This window comes from Ursus americanus, chromosome 19 (genome assembly GCF_024610735.1).
Source record: "Ursus americanus isolate L20-20 chromosome 19, mUrsAme1.1.p, whole genome shotgun sequence".
NCBI lineage: Eukaryota > Metazoa > Chordata > Mammalia > Carnivora > Ursidae > Ursus > Ursus americanus.
Window position 1 is genome coordinate 47,452,020 of NC_142145.1, and position 24,906 is coordinate 47,476,925.

The window sequence follows — 24,906 nt, forward strand, 5'->3', positions numbered from 1 at the left end:
TGGAACCTTTATACATTTTATACATTGTTGATGGGAACGTCAAATGTTACGGCCACTTTGGAAAATAGCCTAGCAGTTTCTCAAAATGTTAAACATAGTTACCATTCAATCCAAGAGTTCCATTCTTAGGTGTATACACAGAAAAGTTGAAAAAGTGTCCACAGAAACTTGTACATGAGTGTTCATAGCAGTATTACTCATAATAGCCCAAAGCAGAAGTAACCAAAATGTTTGTCAACTGATGAACTAATAAAGAAAACGTGGCATATTCATACCATAGGATATTATTCAGCAGTAAATGAAGTACTGGGGTGGGGAAAAAATAAATGAAGTACTAACACATGCTACAACTTGCCTGAACCTTGAAAACAATGCTAAGTCAAAGAAGACATTTATACAAAATGTCCAGGATAAGCAAATTGAGACAGACAAAAAGTAGATTGGTGGTTGCCAAGTAGGTTAGAGGCAGATAAGGGGAGATTGTAGGTTGATAGCTAAGGGGATGGGATTTCTTTTGGGGGGTAATGAAATGTGGTGATGGATGCACAATCCTGTAAATATACTAAAAGCCATTGAATTGCATGCTTTAAATGGGTAAATTATATGATATGTGAATTATATCTCAATAAAGCTGTTTATTAAAAGAAAACCCAAATGTCAATAACAATTCAGGCATATTCAAAGAATTAAAAATGAAATTTCAGAAAAAATAACGTTTAAAATATAAAGGAAAAAAATTATAGTAAGATTACTCAGAATCAGCTATTTAGGTATATTAACTTGAACTACAAAGTATTTTCCACCACTGAAATAAATGTAATTCCTTATACCAAGTCAACTAATTTAGTTATCAATTGCAACAAGTTATCCCCAGAAAGAGGTACTACTTACAAGTCCACATTCTATGGGTGTTTACTGTCATTCATCCATGGATCCCCAGTGCCAATTCTCAAATGGCATTTCCCCACATTCCTCAGGAATGTGACTCCTAACACTTAACAAAAAACAATCATATTCAAACACAACTTCCAAATAATGCAAAAATGTTGTTGTCATTCTGTACTTCAAGAGATATGTCAATATACACCTTGGTACACTTTCAACTTAACTGCAGTGAAAGGTATTGGCTTTTGCTTCTCTGTTGTAAAGCAGGCAGCCAGAGGGAGCAGGGTGGGTGAAACTCACAAGGCAGAGGCGTTAAGAGGATGAGAGCCACACCAAACCTGCCTCCAATATCTGCAACTTCATCCTGTCAGGACCACACCAAGAGGCCGACTTTACCAAACCAGATATGAACAATGAGCTGTTAATCTTCAAGCAAGAAAAGATAAAGTGGAGAGGACGGGAGGTGGGGAGATGGTCAGGGTGTGCAATACTAGTATAAAAGAGCCAAATGTCAAAATTTCAGAAATGTGAACTGGTTGACAACATGTTAATAGTTTGAAATTGCCATGGTAGTGGAATCAGCAAATGTGACAAATTGTTTAACATTTACCAGCACACCACAGGCCCATGGGGTATGAGTCCCTGAAACTTTCCTAGCAAGCCTTAAGTTTTACTAACCGAACACATAGCACAAATACTCACCTCTTGTGCCTACACTCACCAGTGTCATTTTCAGAGATAACGTAGCTGAAGTGATAGTACTTATATTAATAATTATAAAAATTATATATTATAATATATAAATTATATATTTACATATAAATATATCTATAAATGATACATTATATTATAAAATATTATATTAATATTTATCTCCTTTAGCCAATTATTTTCCTTTAGCCAATTTTCAAGCACAGCTTTGAAAATCATATTTCCTTTTAAAAATGCATAGAAATAGGGGCACCTGGGTGGCTCAGTCAATTATCAATCATTCTTGCGCATGTTTCTAAAACTTAACCACTTGTCAGCATCGTTAAAGGTTTATATGCCTCTTGTTTATATAGTGACATCAAGCTGTATGTATTTTGCTACTTGAATTACTTGCTTAATATCCTGAGACTCATCTATGTTGATATATGCAGCTCATTTTCATTGATGTATTTTACTATACAGAAATTTAACAACTCTTCCTGTTGGACAGTTAGTTAGCAATTTACTATTACAAAGAACACTACCACATTCTTAAATATATCCCCTTGGGTAAATGGCCAGCAAATTTTCAATTTTGCATTCCCTAATTTTAGAGGTATTAGGCATTTCCCCCCACATTTTTATTGGACATTCCTCTTATGTGAGTTGGCTATTATTTTTAAAGTTACTTTTCTATTGGACTGTCTCCCTTGCTAATTTAAGGGAATATTTTATAGATATTAATCCTTTATTGGTCATATGCTTTACGAGTATCTTTTCCCAGTCAGTGGACTCCAGAAACACTTTTTTTTAAAAAAGATTTTATTTATTTATTTGACAGAGATAGAGACAGCCAGTGAGAGAGGGAACACAAGCAGGGGGAGTGGGAGAGGAAGAAGCAGGCTCATAGCAGAGGAGCCTGATGCGGGGCTCGATCCCACAACGCCGGGATCATGCGCTGAGCCGAAGGCAGACGCTTAACTGCTGTACCACCCAGGCGCCCCTCCAGAAAGAAACACTTTTATGATGGTACTATAGTGTAACTCAGTGATTGGCAAACTACGGTCAGCAAGCCAAATCTAGCCCTCTGCCCATTTTTTGTAAATGAAGTTTTGCTGGAACCATGCCCATTCATTCACCTATTGCCTATAGATGCTTTGAGTGGAGTCGTATAGTTGAGACAGAGACTGTATGGCCCTTAAGGCCTAAAATATTACTATCTGGCCCTTTACAGATAAAGTTTGGGAACTCCTGGTCTATTCTTCAGTAATTTACTTAACCATTCCTCTAATTATGGACATACAGTGCTTCCTTTTCAATTAAGAAATTAACGTGATGAAAATCGTTATGATTAAACATTTGTCAACTTTTTTTCCTTGGGACTCAAATGGAATCCTGGATCAAAGTCAGAAAAAAATCTTAAGGCTTTTGAGATAGCTTGACAAACCACTTGAAAGTTTTCACTTTCCTTCCCGTTAGCCTACTCTACACACTCTTCTTTCCTAGCAATGGGCACTATTACAAAATGACTTGATCAAAGATGAAATCTGGCTGAAAATTGCATGAGTATCAAGATAAGTTCCTCTCAATGTTTTACAATGTTTTGTATCTCATAAGGCTAAGTTCTTCCACTCTTTTCTTTTCCCTAGAAAAATGATGTATCTCCTACGGCCTCTTCATTCTTCAGAATGAACATCAGAATCAATACACCAGTCAAGAACAAAAGGTTCTTGGACAGACTTGCGTTTAAATTCCAGCTGCTTAAAAACCATGGGACTTTCAAATTGTGCTTAAAAACTGTGGGACCTAACCTTCTGAAAACAGCAAACACCATCTGCTATACACGGTTATTCTGAGGGTTAAAAGAAATAACATGTGAAGGGCTTAGCATAGAAGCTGATTAAGCACTTCAATATTTCACAAATAAGAGTAGCACTGTCCACTAAAATATTCCTTTGTGGCAATTGCATTACATCTAAAAATAATCGGAAAAACCTGGCACAGAATTAGCATTTAACATACTATCAACAGAGAAGTTATTTAAAAATTCAGCAGGGGGGCTCCTGGGTGGCTGTCAGTTGGTTAAGAGTCCAACTCTTGATTTCAGCTTCGGTGGTGATCTCAAGATCATGGAATCCGAGGCCCCCTTCAGGTTCTGCACTGGGTGTGGAGCCTGCTTAAGATTCTCTCTCCTTCTGTCCCTCTCCTTGCTTGTGCACATGAGTGCTATAAATACATTCATTCATTCATTCATTCATTCACTGGGATAGGGTCAATCTGGCTGGCTCAGTCAGTAGCATGTGACTTTTGATCTCAGGGTTGTGAGTTCAAGCCTTACATTGGGTGTAGGGATTACTTAAAAATAAAATCCTTAAAAAAAAAATTCACCAGGATAATTGCATTAAACTTACTAATGGGGGAATTCACATCTTCACACTGATACGTGGCACGTCTTGGTTTTGAGACTCGGGAATTTTTTAAAAAGCCAGAGCTGATTTTTGCCACTGTTCCACAAGTGCTTAGAGCAAGAACTTCTAGAAAACATGGAAAACCTTTAAAGACAAAGTGGATGTCGTAACTCATAGGTTCTACTTAAGTCTTATAAATCACACTATTTTCTGTAGTTCATTGACTCTAAAACACCGAATTTTAGATGCACTTGTTATTCTACACACTAACAAACTTGATTTGCTACCAAACCTTAATTTATACCATTTAAGCAGCATTTCAGTTTCAGAAATCTTGAAGTATACTTTAACAGTACATAAAATACTTTGGTATAATCTTAACAGAAGGTTAAATATGGTCAATTCTCTTTATTCATGGATTCTGTATTTGGGAAGTCACTTACTTGCTAGAATTTGTTAACTCCAAAATTAATCCTTACGGTCCTTTCGTAGTCATGCATGAACATGCATAGAGCAGCAAAACATTATGTCACCTTATACACTCATATTCCCAGGTGACTTTGAACAAAGTGACACTCTGCCTTGTTTCAACTCTCACTGTAAACAAACTTCCTTTTTGTGGTCTAGTCCCACAATTTCTTATATTTTGTGCTTTTGTTGTTTAAAATGGCCTCTAAGTATAGTGCTGTCTCATGTTCCCAAGCACAAGGTGGCTGTGATGTGGGGCACCTGACTGCCTTGGTTGGTAGAGCATGCAACTCTAGACCTTGGGGTCATGAATTCAAACTTGGGCATAGAGATAGCTTACAGGGCGGGGGGTGGGGGGGGAAGAATGTGACGTACCTTTTGGAGGAAATGTGTTAGAAGAGTTTTGCTCGGACATGAGTTATAGCGCTGTTGGTTGTGAATTCAATGTAAAAAAACCCAATATATATTAAATAGTGTCTTTAAATACACACATAAAACAAGATTATGTATTGATCCATTGATGAAAATGTGACCAGAGGCCCACAGAAACCTACCCCTTTATTTTCCCGATGAGCAATTGTTCAGTATCCATTAACTCAGGGTTCTCAGTGACTTTGTACAACAGACCTACTGTAACAAGAATCAACTGCACTTGACATCTAGAGACTGCTGTTATTTTTGTAAAATCAATCGCTGGTATTATATATTAACCTTATCCAAAATAAATGAAACACATAAGCAAAACTTTAAAACTTTACTGAAAAACTTCAGATAAATGGAACACTACACCATGTTCCTACACAGAAAATAGTTAAATATTGCAAAATTTCTCTTCCTTTTCAAAAGGATTCCTTATTTGTGGATCCATGAGAACATTAAATAATGAAGACCAGTATTAGACATTCTTTTCTATTGCTGTTTTAGTTGACGTATCTTTGGAAAATGTCTCCTATTGAGTTTCTTCATCATGTTAAGGAAGTATCTTTTGGTTTAGGTTTTCAAGAACAAATGCTGTATGTTAACTAAGTATTATTCTGACATCTGTTATAGCGGATCATGTAAATTTTGACTACTGCCTATATTAATACCTTTCAAAATACTAAGCCATCTTGCATAACCCAACATGATTACTACAGATTAAAACATACTATGAAATGTGGTTTTCTATTATTTCCCTTACAGTTTTCTACCTAAACTCACAATACATTTCATTAAGAAAATTAAATTTCACATACAAAATTATAAGCTTTAAAAGATATCATGTATGTGCAAAATGCAGTAACACTAAGTTCCCGTACACTTTTTTCGGAAAAGAAGTCAGGGAAACGTATCACAGACTGGTCTGTATTCTATTCACACTGCAGTGCTTCATCGTTAATGGCAATCAGTTCAAACAGCTTTTTCATACAATTTATTTTCATATAAAAATGAAATAATGACCTCTAGTGGAATAAACACAATTTTCCCCGAGAGAGGCAGTGTGAATGCAAGTGCACACACCGGGGAGGGTGGGAGCTGGGGAAGAACGAGGGGCAGAAAAGGAGGGAGAACCTTTTTTTTTTTTTTTTAAAGATTTTATTTATTCATTTGAGAGAGTGATAGAGAGTGTGAGCAGTGGGGAGAGGCAGAGGAATAAACAGACTCCCTGCTGAGCCAGGAGCCTGACCTGAGGCTCAATCCCAGGACCCGGAGATCACGACCTGAGCCAAAATCAAGAGTTGGATGCTTAACTGACGGAGCCACCCAGGCGCCCCAGGAATAAACACAATCTAGTACGGATTGTGCTTTAGTCTTACATTTAAATTATGTTTTTAGACTCACACTGTAAATATCTAGATGTTAAAATTTTCACAATTAAAGTTAAAAATCTTTCATTAGTTTGGTATTTGACTTAAAATCAAAATGAACTGCCAATATAAACGGATGAGATACTGTCAAGTATCACTAGGGCATTCACAATTTGCAATTACCTACTGATGTTTATTTAACTCTGCTTCTCTTTTAGCCTATAACCTCCATGAGGGCGGAAGTCAACTCATGTTTATTCACATGTGCAAAGTCTGTTCTGCGAGTCTGCTCTCCACCACGTGGCATCACTGGGTTCCCTTTCCTTCTATGTGGGGTCAAGTAATAGGAGCACTAACAGATCTGAGGATGGAAAATAATGAGACATAGCACACACAAATGCACTTGCTATCTCCCAATTTATGTAACCCTCTTATGGAGCCTAAACCCTTTAAGATAATCTTTGCAGAAAATTTCCTTCACATTCAAAAAAAAAAAAAACCTCATGTACATGATTAAATGTAAATACAGATTTAGTTCCCCCCACTCCTCAGGTTTTTTTCCTTAACATAAAAATAAACGGTATAAGCTCTGCAAAGAACTGCATATGCTGAGAGGTATTCTCTAAGCTTAACCAATTGCAACAATTAAAAAAAAAAGACTTACTAACAACTGGGAAAGAATCTAATTTTGCTGTCAAAGTAGGTCTTTTCGGGGTGGGGGAATGGGATAGGCTGGTGATGGGTGATAGGGAGGGCATGTATTGCATGGTGCACTGGGTGTTATACGCAACTAATGAATCATGGAACTTTACATCAAAAACCAGGGATGTACTGTATGGTGACTAACATAATGTAATAAAAAAAATATTATTATAATAAAAAAAAAGTAGGTCTTTTCCTTTTCGTTCTTAAAGGACTTCTTGAAAAAGTACTTGATAAAGGAGCCACTGACAGGTACATTTCACATTAACAGTTTTTGACACTGCTCATAACTGATAATCTAGTGAACGTTATCTGCAGTTTCAACTCCAGAGAATGTAAAATTACATTATATTGAGAACCTTAAAAAAAATCCATTAACAAGTACAACAAAGTCTACTACTCCTGAATTGGAAGAGGACTATCACCTCTTACCAAATACCCAAGTTTCCATAAAAACTCAGGAAAAAGGGAATCAATTTTAGACCCCAATCCACAGGACGTTAGTTTCTGACGTACTAAAAAGAACTTATTTCACTCAGAGGTTGGTTCCACAGAATCAAAGTAAAACAATAAAACGCATATTCAGCGCATGTGAAGTAAATAGGTATATATTCTACATATTCATAAAAAAGTTTTAGTTCAAACATTAAAAGCCTGATCTAAGAATGAAATTATTCTGGGTTTGCCGAGTACCAATACTTAGCTCTTACTATGAAATACTGTGAATATATATGAACTATTAAAATTTAATTTGACAGTCAACAGACAACTCTGTCCTACATTTCTGTTTATTAAAAACTGACATAAACGAACAAAACCTGTACAAAAAATATCCCCAATCATGTATCACTTTGAAACAGGAATCCTGAGAGACATTATCGCCTAGGACCCCCTCTTCCTCTACCCCGGCCACGTCCTCTTCCTCTTCCTCGGCCTCGGCCTCTTCCTGCAACTAAGAAAAGAGAAAAATAAAGCAAGGTTAATTCTCTTCTGCACTGATTGTTACCTGGGCCACCACAAACAGCATCTACAGTAAAGAAAACTTTAACCCGGCTTCTCTCAAATGGGACCTCACAGGCATCCCTTCCAACACATTATCATGCAGAACCAAAAACTGCTGGCTTACAAAGATAATATTTGTTCCATTTGATTTATTGAGAAATTCATCAAGTTTTAAAATATCTTATCATGTCTCAAATTCAACACAAAATAAAATCCAAATGATCTGAACCTTACACAAGATGGAAGAGATCGTATCAATGGAACAGAACATGAACACCATGTACTAGATTTTTTTGTTACTAAATAGAATCCAAGCAAGTTGATTCAAAGCTAAGAAAGTTTACACTACATTACATCAAGCAACCTTGTGACTTTTTAGAATCTGAAGACATTTGACCCAATCATAACAAAGTATTTTAATCATTATAGCAACATCCCTGTGTCAGCTGGTCTTGTAACTCTACTTGAATATTATACTGACAGAAAACTCATTTTTCAAAGAACTTATTTTCAGTCTTCAGAGAGCTATGAATATTAAAAAAAATCCTGACATGAAGTTCAAGTCAGTCACCTTCTAAACCTCTACCCACTGTCGCCAAACTTGTCAATCAGAGAAACAGAGGAAGTCTAGGACTTTCGTTAAAACAAGGCGGCTTAACCACATTTATCTTCAATTCCTTCTGAAATATTACTCATGACAGAAAAGGAGTAAAAATGGTAAATAACCATAAAGAAAAAGAAACAGGAGAGGGAACACAATAATTGAAAAATTTCAATAATTTTTTTAGTCAGAAAGTAGACTAACAACTGTAAATGTTTAATAAAGAAAGAATAACCCTTAGAGGACCTACGACCCTAGAAGCCAAGGGTGAGATGAAGTAGGCGGCAGAAAACAAACAAAATGGTTGACAAACATGTGCAGCAGAAGACTCGTCAGTCCTCTCTTCCCCACCTTGCAAAGCTAATGATTATTTCCCTGACAGGTAGGGAGGAGAGAAAAGGTAAAATAAACCTGAAGACACTGAAGCAGGAAGGCTTCAGATTTGAAAATAAATGCAAAGTGGAGAGCAGCAAGAGGCACAGAACTGAGGCGAAGGGAAAGAGGAATTAATTTAGCATTTTTCAAGCTACACGTTGCAACCTAAATTTTTTTTTTTTTTTAATATTTTACTCATTTATTTGAGAGAGAGAGAGAGCGCACCAGCAGGGTGAAGGGCAGACCGAGAAACAGACTCCCTGCTGAGTGGGGAGCCTGATGCAGGGCTCAATCCCGGACTCCAGGATCATGACCTGAGCCAAAGGCAGACACTTTACCAACTGAGCCACCCAGGCGCCCCTAAATTTTTTTTTCTTAACTAAAAGAGCATAAGAAACACATAGGCATTTGCATGTATTAAGACTTAGTAATTCTTCCTGAGATTTTTGTTTCAGTTTTATGCATGAATGGGCCATGATGCCAAGAATATTTCTTAGTGTGGGTGGAAAGCAAAAAAGTCTCAAAATCACTGTATCAAGTGACCGTCTACAAAACAACCAGCCCCTTTCTCCTGCTCTGCTCCTATAATGCTGGCTGCCAGGCATGTATCTCCTACAGTAGATGACAGGCATCTTTTTATTTGGTGGGGGAGGGGCTTGAAAAGCTCCAGAAATGACTCGAGATCCTGAAATATTTGGTCTCCTCAGTGAAGAGGCCAACTCACTTCTGTACTATCCTATAGTGAGACTCACCAGCTCAGGAGTCCAGCCTCCCCTCCCAGAACTTCTCTTCCTAGGGTTCTTGTTAAATACTAGATGGCCAAAGTACAAGATACTCAAATCAAGCCTACAACATAAAGATCACATAAAGAGAGCAAATATGGGGGGGGGGGGGAGAGAGATCACTCCATCAAGAAACAAACTCTTAACTATATAAGAGAACCAACCGATGGTTACTAGAGAGGAGCGGGAGGAGGGATGGGTAAAATACGTGATGGGGATTAAGGAGTGCACTTATGATGACCACCAGGCCACATATGGAATTGTTGAATCACTATACTGTACACCTGAAACTAATATAACAGTGTATGTTAACTGGAATTCAAATAAAAACTTAAAAAAACAGAGGGAGCAAATAAAGAGAAACCCCCCAAAAAACAAACAATGCCAAGTACAAAATAAAACTTAAATAAAGAAAAAGCACTAATATCTTATGAATTAATATCCTATCCAGTATTTTTCAGATAGAGAACAAGATTCTGTGAAAAAATATCACAGAACAGGAGGCCTGAAGATTAACTATATGCTAGACTGGAAGATAAAGTGAAAGAAGTTCCTCAGAAAACAGAAAAACAGGAAAAAAAAGAAAAAAAGAAAAAAGACTTAGACAATTACTCAGAAGACCCAATTATTAAGACTTCCAGGAAGAAAGAACAGAACAAGTAAAAGAGAAGAAATTTATTGAAACTATCCAAGTATATTTCTTAGCTTTAAAAGGCAAGAATATCCATAATTGAAGGGGTCCAAAAAATAGCGAAAACAACAAAATGGAGGAAAACATAGGGAGAGCAAGGAAAGACCCAATGCCAAGTCATTAAGAAATGTCAGAGTAACAGGAATAGTCAAATCTCCAAATCTTTCAAAGTGCAGAGGGTGGGGGACTAGGCCATGCAAAGGGACAAAAAGAATGGCATGTCTACAACAGCAACACCAAGAATTATTAATAAATACTATATGCACTCACGGCAAGTACAGGGAATCAAACAAAAAAATGTTCAAAAACGTTTATACTCTTTTTTAAAAAAAAGATTTTATTTACTTAGTCGTTAGAGAGAGAGACAAAGCATGCGTATGCAGGCACATGAGGGCGGGGGGAGAAAAAGGGAGGCAGAAAGAACCTCAAGTAGAATCTAGGCCAAACACAAAGGCTGACGCAGGGCTCAATCTCATAACCCTGAGAGCGCGACCGGAGCCGAAACCAAGAGTTGGATGCTCAACCAATGAAGCCACCCAGGCGCCTCACAATGTTTATATTTTGAGTAGGAGATCAAAGTAGAAATATACATTCACAAAAACGATTATAATTCTTCAAACTTACCAGCTTCCCTTTTCTTAGATTTCACCTTTGGTTCAACATCCACAAGTAGTGTATCCAGAGGTAAGCTGTCTGGTAAGATAAAATATCGAATGTTATTTCCTCGAATACTCAGTGTTTCCAGCTGCACGGGTTCTCTATTCTTCAAAGTCATCTTCACAGCTTTCAGATGGGTATTCATGCTGACATCTACACCTAGAAGGAAAAAAAATAGAGGGCAATTATTAGCATGATAAAGAAGGCAACCAGTTAATCTACCAAGCCACAGTATTCACAAAAGAATACTGTCTGTTCTGTAACAGTGCAAGTTTCTATGATAATTTAGTACAATTGCTTAATGGGTGAATGTCAGTATAAACCAGAAATCCCTCCTTCAGAGACTAACCCTGCACATTAATAATTTTTGCATGGTTAGGTATGCTTACAGATGTGAATGCAGCAAGCCACGGAGGAACCCTGAGTGGTACCTGACTCATTCCCACTGTACCCAGGTATTCTCATCTCAGGGTTAGCAATGTTTATTGCATGGTTCTCTCATTATCTCCATAACTTCCTCATATCCTATTCCACCATGCTATAAGCCTTGTTTTAAATACAAAGTCCTATATATACTATAGTATTTTCCTTGTTACTAGGAATTTAACATGTCTTTTTAAACTACTTTTTTTAAAGGAATTCTACTGTTTTTGTTAATACTTTAATTACCAAGTTGCACTGGTTTTGAATGGTCTGCCTCAGACTATTTTTCCCATTGTTTTTAGTGTGAGATTTTGCAAAATAAAAGCACAATTTTCTAGAATGAATATATGGCATTATCTTAGAAACATCCAATTACTGGAGCCTTCACCAATATATCTGAACAAACAGGATAACTAAAGATCTAGTTAATTTCTGCTCCTAGGAAGTCAGGCCAGAAAACATGAATTCTCTCAACTATCCCAACATCCATCTCAAATAGCAATTACACTTCCTCAGTGTTACATGGTCACTAACCATATGGTATTGAAACCATACACTGTACTGGTTTCTTTTCAAAGCAGTTGCTGTTGCAAACATGAGTATACTCAAATACAATCAGTTTAACACTGTATATTTCTCTTGGTTTACTCAGATGCTGGATCTACACATTAAAAAATTATTTATAAACTTACAATTTAAATATTTCAGAGACTGGGACCGCATACTAAAATAGCATTTTCATTCATTTGGCTCAGCAATTCTTTTGCAATTTTGTGGGGAACACCTACTATAAATGAAAAATCGCAGTAGCCTTAAACTACACATACAATATCATTAAAGCAAGAAGTTAGACACGAAAGAAAAAAGAATGAAGGAAAATACTCTCCAATAACCCATTTCCCATATATATTTTTACCCAAGGTAATCAAACATGAAAATCCCATCCTCCATCTTCAAGGACTTAACAATCTAACAGAGGACACAAAATTCTAAAAAAGAGTAAAATATAGTTTGGAAGATGCAACATTCTAGGCAGAGGAACACACACAGGCAAAAAGCTCAAAAGGCTTTAAAAACAGGAAAACAGGGGTCACACGCAGGATAACCTGGGAAATTCAGTTTGGTCTTAGCACAAGTACTTAAGGTAAGGCTTAAGAAGGTCAATGAAATAATCCAAGCAAAAAGAATGAGATGTCTACTACAATAATGTTCATTAAGTAACCAGAAAAGAATTCTGGCCTTAAAGGTGGAAGACGTGGGGGAAAAAAGTGTTAAAAAGCTATCTAATTTCCACACCTGTGATTGTTCCATGGACCTGTGTTCCATTCTTTAATTCGATGGTTACGGTTTCGTGACTCAATTTCATCAGAAATCTGTAAAAACAGTGGGAATAAAGTAGTAAGTGTTCACCTTTAACATTTTACAATCTTTTTAAGTCAAAGGGTGAAATTTCTAGATGTTCAAAATCTGCTATAGATACTATAAATTCCTATTAATAATCTTCAAACAATATCAGCTTTCCTTGAATTATACCCTCAATATTTATGAAGCATAATAATATCAGGAGCTGTCATATGGACATTTCTGATTCTCTAAACCATTATACAGTTGAACCTCCAATCCATGCATACAGATCCTAAAATCATTATAATTCACACAATTGAAATCAAGAAATTATATGAAAGTGGTCAAAAGGTACAAACTTCCAGTTATAAGGTAAATTAAGTATTAGGAACGTGACATACAACATGATGACTATAGTTATTAATGCTACTGTATGGTACATCTGAAAGTTGCTAAGAGAGTAGTTTCTGAAAGTTCTCATCACAAGAAAAAAAACCCATTTTTTTCCCCTTCTCTTTTTTGGTATTCATACTGGATGATGTATGTTAACTAAACTTACTGTGGTAATCATTTTGCAATGTACATAAGCCAAATCATTATGCTGTACACCTTCATCATTCATTTTCTAATGAGAACATTCTCCTACGTAATCATAATACCACAATCATATTCAGGAAAATGAACAATAATCCTGCAATATGATCCAAAAATATACTTCTTATTTCTAATTTATACTAAATTAGAAATTTATAATGTATAGTAAAAATTTCTGATTTATAATACATATTTTGTACACCCTATCATAGCATCACACTAAATGATACGTGTAGAATCACCTATTTTTCTTTCCCACTGGACTACTTCAAGGATCAAGACCTTTATATCTAATCCTGGGTGTCAAAGGGACTGAATAACAGTTGGCTGAAATGCTTCAACATTAAAAGGGAAGATAATCTTAAAATACCACTTTTTTAGTGGCACAGCTAGCCATCCAAAAGGGGGACACTTGGTTTGGGACATATCAAGTCCCAAATTTTAAAAAGTTAATCTGTCCTTGTATAAAGATCCATTTATTGAATTCTTTTCATATTTGTTGTCAAGAAAATAAAGTCTCTCTCAATAAACCGTTAATGCTTTATTTCACCTGACAAAAATTCTTTATGCTCTAAATTTAATAACCACTTATAACTATATTAGCTTAGAATTTTCATCTAACAGTTTCTTTCCATTATCAAGCTTTGGTTTTTAAAAAATCTTTTACTTTAGGGCACTTGGCTGGCTCAATAAGTAGAACATGCACCTCTTGATATCCGGGTCATGAGTCTGAGCCCCACATTGGGCATATAGTTTACTTAATTAAAAAATCTTTTAATTGTCCCCCTCAGTAATAAGGTTTAACTTTTCTTAAAGAACATTTATTTCAGAGAGAGAGCGCGCGCACAAGCAGAGGGAGAGGGAGACAAGCAGACTCCCCACAGACTGTGGGGCTCAATCCTAGGACCGAGATCATGATCTGAGCCAAAATCCAGAGTCGAACACTTAACCAACTGAGCCACCCAGGCGCCCCAACATTTAACTTTTACAGAACTTCAGGGGCGCCTGGGTAGCGCAGTCGTTAAAGCGTCTGCCTTCGGCTCAGGGCGTGATCCCGGTGTGCGGGGATCGAGTCCCACATCAGGCTCCTCCGCTGTGGGCCTGCTTCTTCCTCTCCCACTCCCCCTGCTGTGTTCCCTCTCTCGCTGGCTGTCTCTCTGTCACATAAATAAATAAAATCTTAAAAAAAAAAAAAAACTTTTACAGAAGTTCAAATCATTTGTGGAAATAGACAGGATTGAAGTAAAAATAAAATATTTTAGTAATCAAACAATCTACCATACGGAAGTAAAAAGGAAAACCAAAGTAAGCAAACGATTTCTGAAGGAATCAAAATACGTTTCAGCAAGCCCAAGGATGTTTCTTTGACAAATAATATTTATCATTGTGTGGTAGTCCCTGTACTTGTCAACGAGGATTAAAAATGAATGACGAGGAGCTCAAACTCTAGTGGAAAGGACACATAGAAAATATTTAAAGGTAACTACATTTAAAAAACAATAAATATATGCACAGGCTTTTGCCAGGAACATAATGTAGCATGGAGAGGAGGGAGTCAGAGCTTAGTGAACTTCTGGTAAGAAGTCTGAAAAGTTGGGGTCACCTGGGTGGTGCAGTCGTTAAGTGTCTGCCTTCGGCTCAGGGCATGATCCCGGCGTTCCAGGATCAAGCCCCACATCACGCTCCTCCACTAGGAGCCTGCTTCTTCCTCTCCCAGTCCCCCTGCTTGTGTTCCCTCTCTCGCTGGCTGTCTCTCTCTAATAAATAAATAAATAAATCTTAAAAAAAAAAAAAAAAGAAGTCTGAAAAGTTGGAAATAATGCAGCAAAAAGAGACAAGAGCAAAGATTTGGGAGTAACAAACAGCACAACACGAAGAGAAACTATAGGTATACTACCAATGGATTATAAGTCCCAGAAAATGAGTAGAGAAGAATTAGGTAGGTTCCTTTCATGGATAGCCCAAGCTGTTAAAGAGCTACTGAGGGGTTTTCATCAATGAAGTGGAGTGCCAGGGTCATATTCACACTGGAAGACAAGTAGGTGGCTAGAGCAGTACACAGGCTAAAGTTACAGGTATCAAGACATAGGAACAACAAACAGATCAATGAAACAGAATAGAGTCCAGAATTGAACCCACATTTATATAGTTTAATTTTCTACAAAGGAGCCAATGGGACTGATAAGCACTGCAATCGGCAAAGGAAAGCCTCTTCAACAAATGATGAACTCCATGGTAATACAAGTTTCTATTACCTAAGAATATGGAATTAACTGGAAATCTATGAAGAAAAAATGAATCTGGACCTCTAACTCACACCACTTACCAATATTAATTCAAGACAGATCACAGGCCTACACATAAAATTTAAAATCATAAAGCTTTAAGAGAAAAACACAGATTAACTTCATGGTTTGAGGGTAGGCAAAAATTTGACTGTACACAGAGAATAACCATAAAAGGAAAAGCTGGTAAATTAAAACTTCCTCAAAATAAACTTCTGCTCACCAAAAGAAGTTATTAAAGGAATGAACAAGCAAGTCAAACTGGGAGAAATTATACCTGACAGAGGACTAGCATGCAGGACATATAAAGAATTCCTACAACTCAATAATAAACACAATCAAAACCAAACACTTCACAAAGATACATGAATGGCCAATAAGCAGGTGAATAAGTGTTCAACATCATAAGTCATTACGAAGATGCAAATTAAAGCCATTAACAAGATACTAGTACACAAGCACTGAAATGGCTAAAATTGTGAAAACCTGGCAATTTATCAGATTATCAAGAAAGACGTCAAAGACAACTTGTATGTCTGTTTAGAGTGACAGTAAGGATGATAGTGCCACCAACCTTCGTACAAAAATAAGTCAACCGAAAATGCAAACCAGTTAGACAAATACCCATTTTCTTGGTACAAAATACATTCTCCACAAAGAAGAAACTTTATTTCCATCGTCTAAGACACAGAATAGGATTCAGAAGAGCCTTTAAAATTTTCAGGAAAACTGTGTCACAACACGCAATATCTTTAAATGAGACAAGGTGATCCCAAAGAGTCTGACACAGAACTGTAAGCAGATTCAGACGGGCAGGTATTGAGAAATTGCGAAAATATACTTTAAATTCTGGGGCGTTTTTCTCCAAAGTTACAGTTCAAATAAAAACAGACTAAAAGTTAACCTTAAATGCCTTCCCTATAAACTCTGAAAACACATTCAGGGTTTTATATGTAATTTCAATCAGACCAGAAATTATCTACTTGCCTGTCTTCACAAAACAGAAAGTTCCAAGAAGGCAGGGACCCCTCCTTTAAAAAAAATCCATTACCAGCGCACAGTATAACAGGTGCCCAATAATTGATCGCAACTGACATACCTTGATTCAGACAAGAGACTAGCTACATATATAATTGCTAACTTAATCAAACATCCTCTACGTTCTAGGCTCTCCGCCTCAAGGAAAAACACCAAAACCGTATCTATCTGCAGGTAGTTTAGAAATGAATTACTCAAATCAGTAAACCAGTAGGCTCAACTAACCGATGGAGATTAAACACAAATAAAACAGAATAGCGATTATCTGCGTAATCAGCCACAATCACGTAAACGGATTCTGCCTCACGTTGGGAGATTTTTTCCTGAATTAAAGTCCTGTTTTGAAGGGATATGTGAGTTGAGTAATCTTAAATCTAAGGAGTTATCAAAATATAAACAAAAAAAAAACCCCTAATGAAATCAGAAGTCCAATCCTGAATTAAAACATTTCGGAAATGGGTTTCACTATTTCCAGATAAACCCCTGCAGCTTCCAAGTACATTTTAAAAGCTCATTAGTTTAACGCAATGCATACAATTTTTCTTCATGTCTCCCACGTCTCAGGGAACCTACACTTAGTTATATTTGCCGGTCCTGAGAGCCGAGACTGCCCAGAAAAGTAATCTAGAATACAGCACGAGTTCTAATGAAATGAACATCTTCAACTAACCGAAAGGGCTTGTAAGCCTGGCACTGCACCTTTAAGACCTCTAAGACACTAGGTGGGAAGAAACTGCCAGGATTTTACGTCCACTTGTCTGAAGACACGCGGGATCCGCGCGCCATCCAGTCCAAAGCCCTGGCTCCAGCGCCCACGGCGGCGCCGCCAAGATGGGGCGGGAGCAGCGGGCGCGGGAGGTCGTTAGCAGGCCGCGCGCGCACGCGGCTTTCGCGCCTCCCGCAACGGGGCAGTCCGGCCTCCCGCTCCCGGCCCAAATCGTCACAGCCCTCACCCCGCTGGTTTACCTCCTCACCTCACAAGCTTCATCCTAGCGGCGCCGTCACTCCTTCCGTCGGATAGTGCACAAAATCCGACTACCCAGGTCCGAAAGACTAGGAGTATGAATGGCCGGAAACGCTACTCCTTAGGCTCCGACGTAAAGAGCGCGAGGAGCGCTTCGGGCGCAAAGCGGAAACGGCGAGGCCACGCTGGGCCGCACTCCCTTCCGGCTCCGCGGAACGTCACTACGGCCCCTGGCGGCTGGAGGTGTGTCTTGCGACTGTTGAGAGCGTCTAGAGCTGGTCCAGAAGGAAAATTGCAGTAAGTAAGTGGGTGGGGGGATTTGAGGAGATTAGATCCGATTAGTGCGAACTTCGGCCCGTTGGGAGCCATGTGTTATGCAGCACCAAGTATACCCGTGAAGGAAGGGAAGTCCTGAGAAAGCCTAAAGAATTATGCTAATTCTGCTCCAACACCAGGAATGTACATGAAGAAAATCAGTTTAGCTGATTATTTTTACTTTATTATTTTTTAAAAGATTTTACTTATTTATTTGTCAGAGAGAGAGAGAGAGAGAAAGAGTACAAGAAAGGGGGAGCGGCAGGTAGAGGGAGAAGCAGGTTCCCTACTGAGTAGGGAGCCTGATGCAGGACTTGCTTCCAGGACCTTGGGATCATGACCTGAGCTAAAGGCAGACGCTTAACTGATTGAGCCACCCAGGCGTCCCTATTTTTACTTTAAATTCTGGTCGCAAACCTCAAAAGGGTACCCTACACTGTTGAGAGATCGTGCTGTGGTTCTCTAATAAGCTCACAAACTATTTCATACCTTCTTTCTTCTCTCCCTCTGAAATCTTCTACACTGTCTTTCTCAGATCACTCTCTGCTAGTATTTCTTACTTGAAAAAAACCAGAAGCCACCTTTTCAGCTTTTCTTCCAGTTAGAGGGGTAGAAGTAGACAAATTCCTCTTCATTGTAGTCTGGATCCCATCTCTCCTTTTTTCAAGAATTTCACTCCTTCAGTTATCTCCTAACTTGAATCATTAATTTCTCCCTCTTCAGGGAACTTTTTAAAAAATAATATAAATTTATCTTAAAAACAAAGCAAAATTCTCCTGTGATGCAGCTCCAGCTACTGCTAGATTTCTTTCACATAAAAACTTCTTGAATGAGTTGTCTACACTTGTTTTATTACCTCTAATTCACTCTTCAAACTCTGTTCATATTGCTTTTCTAAAGGTCATCAAAAACCTCAATACAAACCTCTATCTTTATCTTACTCAACATTTCAGCAGCACTTAACAGAAATACTACCCTTTTGAAACACACGCCTCTCTCTTGGCTTTCAGGATGCCAGCCTCACCTGGTGCTACCCTATGCCAGTAGTTACACTTTCTAGGTCTCAGCTGCCTCATCCTCTACTGAGCCATTACCCTAGGTGTAGTCTTCTTATGGATACTTTCTCGTTTAGCCTAGGTGATCTCCTCTAAAACCACGGCTTTAATTTGTATCTCCAGCCTGATGTCTTCCCTGGTTATCAGAACTCTTTGATGTGTAAGGCAATACTCATCAAACTTTTATGGGCATAGGACATACCTGAGGAAACTTTAGAATGAAAATTCTGATTCAGTTGGTATGGGGGCTGAAATTCTATATTTCTAAAAGCCTTCAATTGATGAAGATGCCCCTAGTCTATGAACCATAATTTGAGTAGCAAGACCGTAATGTTCATTTGTGTGCTGCCTTCTCAGTATTTGTCCATCTCCCTTCCCAACAGTTCCTAATAATCTGATGATCCTCGTGATCCCAATGAAGCTGACTCTATCCTTGTATCAATCATCACATTCCATTATTTGTCCACAGTGGGTTTGGAATGTAAACTGATTCAGTCAGACCTTTGCAGGGAATTCTCTTTCCTTTTGCATGTGAATGAAGAGGTAGTAGCCTCTAGAGTTTTATTGGGAACTCCCTTAGAACCAAGAAAAGAATCCGTTGTGGGAGAGAGTTAAAAAAAAAAAAATCCATGATGATATTCACAAGCCGGTGGAAACTAAGATTAAGGAGACACCTGGGTGCTCAGTAGGCTAAGTATCCAACTGTTGATTTAGGCTCAGGTCATGATCTCACGGTTGGGAGGAGTCCCGCATTTGGCTCTGCTTAAGATTCTCTCTCTCCCTCCCCCCTCCCCCACTGCATGCACTCTTACGTGTGTGCTCTCTCTCTCTATCAAAAAATTAATCAATTAAAATTAAAGCTGGTGGGGGATGGGCAAAAAAATTTAAATAAAATTAAAAACTGAGTTCCTCAGTTGCGATACTCATATTTCAAATGCTTAAGAGCCCTGTGTGGCTATGGCTACCCTTTGGGACAGTGCAGCTATAGAACATTTGCATCATCACAGAAAGTTTGATTAGTGCTACCCTGTTTATTACCATATTTGTTTCCTTCTTTGCATTTAATTGTTTTTACCTGTTTATTTACTGACTTGAAAAATGTACTGTCCGAAGGCAGGGTTTTTTTTTTTTTAAGGTTTTATTTATTTGACAGAGACTGTGCACAAGCAAGGGGAGCAGAAGAGGGAGAGGGAAAAGCAGACTCTCCACTGAGCAAGAAGCCCGATGTGAGGCTCGATTCCAGGACCCTGGGATCATGACCTGAGTCAAAGGCAGGTGCTTACTGACTGAGCCACCCAGGTGCTTCTGAAGGTAGGGATTTGTATCTGTTCTGTTCATTTCTGTATTCCCAGTATCTAGAATAGTGAGTTGCACACAACGTGTCCTTTTTACTGGGATCAGGTTGGTGTGAGCTTGTATAGTCTTTGAAAGCTCAGTCAAGCAAGATAATTTATTTGTCGATTATGATTTCTTTTAGTAGATAACCAAATCAAATGAACCAAATTCCAAAGTTTGTAGACAGATTGCTCTAAATGAAAACTATTGATAGAAAGCAAGACAAATTTTGTCAAAAATGACATTACAAGTGTGCCTGGGTGGCTCAGTCGGTTGGACATCTGACTCTTGATTTCTGCTTAGGTCATGATCTCATGGGTTGTGGGATTGAGCCCTGCATAGAGCCCTGCATCAGGCTCTGCTTCTCTTCTTCTCCCTCTCCCTCTGCCCTTCCTCTCTCTCTAAAATAAATAAGTAAATCTTTTTAAAAAATGAAATTACGGGATAATTAAGATTTAATCAGACTACAATTGAGACTTCTGGCATTGATGAATCAGAAGTGAGGTATCTTTTAAAATGATAAAGAATAATGCCCAAGAAAGTTTATTTTTCCCATAAAAGCAAACTATTTTATAAATATTTTTATTGAGACATAATGGACCTATAAAACTGTATACCTTTAAGGCATATAATGAGTTGATTAGATATTTTTATAGATTGCAGTTATGATTATCATCTTAGCAGACACCTCCATCACATCACATAATTATCATTTCCTTTTTGTGGTAAGAACAATTAAGACTTAGGGACGCCTAGGAGGCTCAGTCGGTTGGGTATCTGCGTTCTGCTCCATCGTGATCCTAGGGTCCTGGGATCAGGCTCACTTTGGCCTTTGCTCAGCTGGAAGTCTGCTTCTCCCTCTGCCTGCTGGTCCCCCTGCTTGTGCAATCTCTTTCACTGTCAAATAAATAAATAAAATCTTAAAAAAGAACAATTAAGATCTAGTCTCTTAGCAACTTTGATGTTTATAATATGGTATTATAAAAGCAAACTATTTTATACTTTCACAGCATGTTTAAGAAGCTGACTATATTTGGTTTTAGAAAAGAAAACCTGGAATAAATTGCAGACATGAATTATACATCAAATATGATATACTTATATATCAAAAATAGGTACATATGATTTTGCATGGCATGGCATTTATAAAGATTCCTATGCTTCTGACTGTGGCCAATTCAACAAGTAGAGTGGAATAGATTCCTCAGAAGCAGAGGCCTATTGGGTGCCTGGGTGGCTCAGTTGGTTTAGTGTCTGCCTTTGGCTCAGGTCCTGATCCCAGGGTCCTGGGATCGAGTATCCCATCAGATCCGGCTCCCTGCTCAGCAAGGAGTCTGCTTCACTTTCTCCCTCTGCCCCTCTGCTCATGCTCTCTCTTGCTCTCTTGCACTCACTCTCTCTCAAATAAATAAAGTCTTTCAAAAAAAAAAAAAAAAGCAGAGGCCTATTTTGTGGGAGTGGAAACTTGTAAATATGATTTGTGTGTGTGCATAGGATTTGAGTTACTAAAAATAAAGTGGTTTACACAGGAAAAGAAATCCCACCAGTTGTCTGACAGTCTAAAGGTGAAGGCAAATATAGGTGAGATAGTCTGGTACATAAACCACTTTAATCAGGTTGCAGTTTACTCCTGACTTGTCTCCCCTCTCCCCCGATTAAAGTCATTTGGCATATGCCATTAAAGTATATATATCAGGAACAGGGGATGGGGGTGGGGCATAGGCAGGTTTTTGCCAAGTAACACAATGTATGGTGATGTGGGCAATGGCCTCACCCATCAATACCTCTGGTTTTGGTTTAACCACAGACTCTTTCCAGACGAAACTGACAAGCAGCTCGGCAAAGTTTTAAGGAAGATGTATTGTCAGAAAATCAGGCTTGACATCAGGCTTGATAAACTTAGAGCACATTTTGATCGTACTTAGTTTCATAAAAACAGGTCAGTTAAGGGGAGAACCCACGTATGATCATCTCTCTTCAGATTCTCAGAAGCTTGAGTACCGGTTTTACCTAATCTCACAGTTCTGCAAATAAGAATGGCACAGTAAGCGTGTTGAAGCGTGTGGGAACCACGAATACTAGTTACTGAAACCTGTGTTCTATCTTTAGAGGCTTCTAAGAGCCAAAGCTTTGTCTGAACACCCGCCATGACTAAATCTAGTAGAACACACTAAGTTTTTTGTCGACTCCCGTGCGCCCGCACACAAGGAGGAAAGTGTGTAAGGATAAGGTGAAGCCCTGGATTTTTTGGAGGCGCTGGAGGGCAGTGCAGCGAAGAAAAGAGAAGGGCCAATTGCCTCCCCTTTTCTTTATATTGGCTCCTGTCAAGGATTAAAGGTACCTGAAATAGAGGTCGCCGAGAGCAGTACCGCAACCCACAGAGGGACCAGCGGCGAAGCATTTACAAGACAAACCACCACAGCTGGGGGCGTGGGCGGCTTTATTAAAGGAGACATCCCAGGGAAGGGCCAGCGGCCGCCGCCGGGGGGCGCCGCCGCTTCCCGGCAAGGTGCCCACCCGCGGTGCGTGCACGCGAGGCCTCCCACCGCGCCTGCGCTGAGGGCGTACGTTGGCTTGCTTTTCCCCGCCGCCCAGCCGTCCGGGCCGGGGTGAAAAACTGGGCGACACGCAGCGAGTGTGGCGGCCATCTTCCTCCTCTGGGCACGTCAGCTGAGCCTGTGACGGCTGAAGAGGAGCGTTGCGCAAGCGCGACCAAGACGGTCACAGGTAACTCCCATCTGACGGGCGAGGCGTCGCCGTCGTCGCCGGAAGTTTGGCGTATCTGCGCCGCGGGAGAGGCGGCGGTCGCGGCAGAAGCAGCTGTCTTCTGATACCCGGATGTGAGGCGATCTGCTGGCTCGCGTTGGACCCTCGGCCAGGAGTGAGGAAGGTAGGCTAGCTTTCGGACCGTCCACGCCGCGTGCTGTCGCGCCTCCTATGTCCCCACCTCTTTTCTGCTAGCCTCTCTGGAGAGCTGGACGATTCCCCACCCCCCTTCCTGTCCCATCTTCTGTGTCGTTTTGCGTCGTACGCCTCTTCCTACTCCTCTGGTGCGGGCTCCTGGAGCCCCTGAGAGGGAGTGGGCGGCCCGAAGGCAGTGTCGCTTGAGGTAGGCTATCAGCCTGCGCGTCTCGGCTGCCCGGTCGCCTCATCACCTGCCACTGCTGGGTAGGCATAGGTAATAAGGGGCCATGACCGAGGACCGCGGGTCAGGCCAGGGCTCTCAAGACGGCTGAGAGGGCATCGACAACCCGGAGGTGGCGTGTAGCCATTGCGACTACTGGGGCGGTGTCGTTGCTGGCCGGCAGGTAGCCCCCGGCCTTATCCCCGCCCTCGGCGTCTTTCCTTCTCCGCGTTTTCCCGGAGCCAGCCCCACCAGCCGTCGCGAGTGGTGGTTCCTGCGGCTTGTTCCTCTGCCTTCCCCCGGCCGCTGACCCGGCCTGAACCTTGAGGCCTCTGCAGTCTGCGGTGTGTGATGTGGGGATCTTGGAGGGGAGCAGTGGCCTGGGTCCAAGGTCATGGAGTAATTCAGGTTGGACCTGAAAGTCCGGGCACAGGTAGGGCTGCTGTGGAGTAGAAATGCGTGCTTTGAGGGCCATAGTGAAGTTTATAGGGATAGGTGCGAGCAGAAGGAATTGGGTCCTCTGTTTTTGTCACAGTTCATAAGATTATTTACAACGGGAGTTTGTTTTACTGTGGCAGAATGGGATAGCGAAGCCAAAAATTAGAGAATTCTCCCACTCCCACCCTCTCCCCATCTCCCAGCCCTCACCTCCCCACCCCCCAGCCCTCACCTCCCCACCCCCCAGCCCTCACCTCCCCACCCCCCCAGCTCTCACTTCCCCACCCCCACCTCTAAATGTTGAGTTCTGGAAACCCTGCTGCAGGTACTGTATTTTGGGGGTTGGGGAGTCGGGAGCACAGCGGGGGAGGAGGAAGGAGTTAAATCGTTGTGCCTTGAGAAGTAATGTGAACCTTCAGGTAGTTGAAATGGGATTCTTTCAGCAGGAAGTAATTGCAGTACACAGTATTTAACTAGTATTATCACATGATATTTCAATAAATAATTAGCCCTCACAAAAACCAATAAAAGTGCTACTTGGTGGAATAGTAAGATGTGGGTCGGTTTTGTTCCCCCCCTTTTAATTTTTAAAAAGCTGGGTAATACGGATTTCAATTTAAAACCTGGTTGCAGTGAACTCTGGTATAGTCAGTGGCTTTTTTTATGGGGTCCTTAGTTTCTGCTTTTCATAGGGCATCTACGACAGTGTAACTGTTTTTAATTTGAACTTAAAAATTCTCACTATGGAATTAGGTAGGAGAGTAGGATGAAAAGTGCTTAAAAAGCATTTAATTTGGAAGCTGCAAGTTCAGGCCTGGAGAATGTGAGGAAATGAGAAAACTCTGACACTTACCCTTTTAGGCAGAATGCAGTTATATGCCCCTTAGGTTAGATATGTGACTTTGGAAGTACCCTTCTTAGAACAAAACTTGCCCTGGTTTAT

The 24,906-nt window shown here is 39.8% G+C and overlaps 3 protein-coding genes across 12 annotated transcripts in view; 1 reads left to right on the forward strand and 2 right to left on the reverse strand.

The window, feature by feature from the left end:
* Positions 1–7,710: 7,710 nt before the first annotated feature.
* On the reverse strand, positions 7,711–17,865 carry SNRPD1 (small nuclear ribonucleoprotein D1 polypeptide). The gene is made up of 4 exons (XM_045781911.1): positions 17,707–17,865; positions 12,768–12,844; positions 11,016–11,207; positions 7,711–7,892 (listed from the first exon to the last, which is right to left on the reverse strand). Exons 1-4 carry the CDS (start codon positions 17,718–17,720, stop codon positions 7,816–7,818), a joined length of 360 nt encoding a protein of 119 aa, XP_045637867.1. The 5' UTR covers positions 17,721–17,865; the 3' UTR covers positions 7,711–7,815.
* On the reverse strand, positions 17,811–23,049 carry LOC148108511 (uncharacterized). Of its 2 annotated transcripts, none has more exons than XM_087869936.1 (2): positions 22,743–23,049; positions 17,811–17,971 (listed from the first exon to the last, which is right to left on the reverse strand). In XM_087869936.1, exons 1-2 carry the CDS (start codon positions 23,047–23,049, stop codon positions 17,811–17,813), a joined length of 468 nt encoding a protein of 155 aa, XP_087726062.1. The 2 variants fall into 2 exon arrangements, with proteins under 2 accessions (XP_087726062.1, XP_087726063.1); XM_087869937.1 differs by lacking the exon at positions 17,811–17,971 and adding an exon at positions 20,942–21,298.
* Positions 23,050–23,151: 102 nt separating this feature from the next.
* Positions 23,152–24,906, forward strand: part of ESCO1 (establishment of sister chromatid cohesion N-acetyltransferase 1) — a 71,909-nt gene continuing 70,154 nt past the window's right edge. For 6 of the 9 annotated variants that reach the window (XR_006776900.2, XM_045781929.2, XM_087869935.1 and 3 more), the window contains exon 1: positions 23,152–23,291. The gene's annotated coding sequence lies outside the window, so the exon portion shown is untranslated. Of the gene's footprint in view, positions 23,292–23,822; positions 23,959–24,906 lie in introns of those variants that run through there. The other 3 variants (XM_087869934.1, XM_045781928.2, XM_045781927.2) reach the window with 2 other exon arrangements.

Coding starts and splice junctions, on each gene's coding strand:
- SNRPD1 (XM_045781911.1), bottom strand. Junction 11,208..12,767: donor GGTCCATGGAACAATCACAG/GTGTGGAAATTA, acceptor TTTTCCTTCTAG/GTGTAGATGTCAGCATGAAT. Junction 7,893..11,015: donor ATCTAAGAAAAGGGAAGCTG/GTAAGTTTGAAG, acceptor CTCTTTTCTTAG/TTGCAGGAAGAGGCCGAGGC.
- LOC148108511 (XM_087869936.1), bottom strand. CDS start 23,049: ATGGCCGCCACACTCGCTGCGTGTCGCCCAGTTTTTCACCCCGGCCCG. Junction 17,972..22,742: donor CTCGGCGACCTCTATTTCAG/GTACCTTTAATC, acceptor CTTCTGGACCAG/CTCTAGACGCTCTCAACAGT.